General features: G+C 46.4%; 1 protein-coding gene across 1 annotated transcript; it reads right to left on the reverse strand.

Moving 5' to 3' along the window:
- Positions 1–214: 214 nt before the first annotated feature.
- Positions 215–1,702, reverse strand: LOC308094976 (phenylalanine--tRNA ligase alpha subunit-like; the record flags this gene model as incomplete). Its single annotated transcript, XM_080441809.1, has 1 exon — positions 215–1,702. One exon carries the CDS (start codon positions 1,700–1,702, stop codon positions 215–217), a length of 1,488 nt encoding a protein of 495 aa, XP_080297935.1.
- Between the last annotated feature and the right edge of the window lie 823 nt (positions 1,703–2,525).

Consider the following 2,525-nt stretch of genomic DNA (forward strand, 5'->3'; position numbering starts at 1 on the left):
AAAGTAGGTTATTTGGTATTAACATTGAAAGGGTAAAGGGACCAAGAATAAAAGATGATTGGATCTCCTTGGTTACCAAGGGAAGTTCTATTTCCAGTTCTATTTTACGAATAAAGGGGAGTCCACATGGTTTGCAGCCAAAGAACAGTTAACGTGTGTTAGGAATTGACCTGTCCAAAAACTAAACTAAACAAACTTGAATGCTGAGTAAAACTCAAGAGTCCAAACGGCATAATGGACTATCGTAGACCATCTGTAGGGGCACTTTATGTCCCACCAGCTCTCTGATGTTGTTGATGCCATACTTGATCATGGTGGGTCTCTCCAGGGACAGTCCCCAGGCGATGACGGACACATCATCAGGAAGACCCATGGGTAACAGCATCTCTGGCCTGAACATGCCTGAGTTACCCACCTCCACCCACTTCTTCAGGCCTTCATGGTAGCTGAACACCTCCATGCTGGGCTCAGTATATGGGTTGTAGGCAGGCTTGAAGCGCAGTTTGGTGATACCTAGCTTGGTGAAGAACTGATGCAGGATGCCCATAAGATCCCCAAGCGTGAGACCATAGTCAGCCACAACTCCCTCTATTTGGTGGAACTCTGCCAGGTGGGTGGCATCCACAGTCTCGTTACGGAACACTCTGTCGATGGAGAAGAACTTGACCGGGGTGAAATTTTGCTGCTGTGCAAGCTTATACAGCATTCGTGAGCTGACTGCTGTGGTGTGTGTGCGCAGGACGTTCTTCTGGGCCTCCTCGATCTTCCAGTCATACTTGTACCCTTGTGATCCGTAGCCCCCCTCAGAGTGAACCTTCTTGACTCTCTCCAGATATTCTTCTGGAGGGAACTCATGAGCCAGCGCTGGGTCAGACAGGAAGAAGGTGTCATGTTGGTCTCTGGCCGGGTGCTGCTGGGGTTGGAACAGAGAGTCAAAGTTCCAGAAGGAGCTTTCAATGAAATTGTTGGTCGGCATCTCAGTGAAACCCATCTCCAAGAAGATTTGTCTGAACTGGGTTCGAACCTTCATTAGCGGGTGAAGGTAACCACAGTCTGGGGCTATGCCCATGGCCTCAAAGTTATATGGCTTGAACTTCTTTTCCTTCCAGTTGCCACTGGCGATCATCTCTGCAGTGAGTTCTGTCTCCTGTTTGGTGATGGTGGTGCTGAAGGAATTACCCTTGCTGATCCAGTAAGACTTCACCAGTACTTCAGAGATCAGCTTCCTCCTTTTCAGATCATTCTTCTCCTTGTCGTCCAGCTGGGAGGCCTGGCCTCTCTGTACCAGGAGCAGCTTCTCTCTCACCTGGTCCTCTATGTTCTCCACAGCCTTGACTATACTGTCATTTTTCTTGTCCACCCTGATCCACTTGTTTGCCATAGCTTTGTTAAAGCCCACCTTACCAAAGGCTAGCTTCATGAGTTCAGTCTTGGGTGTACCCCCCAGCGGGATGGAACCGAAGACTCTGGCCTCATGGCTGCCCAGCTCGGCTATCTCGCTGCCCTCGTAGGTCAACTCCCAGTGTTTAGAGGAGCGTAGCTCATATGAGATAACTTCCCTGTGGGCCTCCAAACTCTTCATGGCTCCAACAATGACCTGGTGGTCTACCCCAAGCTCAGTGGCGATATCCAGGCTGTCAACGCCATCGTCCACCTTCTCAATCTGCCATAGAAGAGTCTCCACCACACTGCTGTGAGCCATTCCTGGTGCCGTAGCTAAATAAGGCGAAGGAGAATCAGTGTGAAAGTGCTCTGTAGAAACACGCAAGTATCTGTCCGACAAGATTGATGCGCAAGCCCTCTGACACAGTTATTCATATCCCCAAATTTTGATGCCGTCATGGTTACTATGGCAGCAGAGATCAATGGGACTGGTGTTTCGGACAGGCGGCTTGAGCTGAAATATGCCCAAATATGGTGATGATGCCTGACATCATAGTCCTATGAGAGACTGACGTCATAAACTGGCCGCCAAGTGCTTGTGAAAATTAAGTAGCCTCATGTACACCGACAGTACCAATGAGAACAATCACATGACGGCACTTTACTGTTAAGTTGAAGCTGTGACTAATCTGTCTCTGTCTTTCTGATTGTTAGCTGGATGTAGCACAGAACGAATAGAAAAGGGAATGAATCCATTCTGATAAAAAGCTAAATACATAATTTATACATAAATTATTTTATTTCAATAGAAGTGGGACTTAAGTAACAGGTTAGCAGAACAGTAATTTACCAGAAACAACCATGCTTACAATATTTCAAACTATTTAAAAAGTGCTTCAGTGTTAAAACTACAAAACATCAATCATTACACACAATAACACTGCAATAACATGTACAGTAAGTCAACTGAATGTTCCAGCTGAAAGTTTCGACAAACTTCTTTCAACAATTTTCAAAACAAGTGAGCTTGTGGAATGGTTATTTTTGCAGTTTAAAAAAAAAAGGGGTTTTGAGTGTGTGTGTAAACCAAGCCCCCAGAACCTAGTGGTTGCATTGAAGCGCATTGGACATGCTGGCCATTC

The sequence above is a fragment of the Gymnoscopelus braueri genome (assembly GCF_963280865.1).
Source record: "Gymnoscopelus braueri genome assembly, chromosome: 11".
Classification (NCBI taxonomy): domain Eukaryota; kingdom Metazoa; phylum Chordata; class Actinopteri; order Myctophiformes; family Myctophidae; genus Gymnoscopelus; species Gymnoscopelus braueri.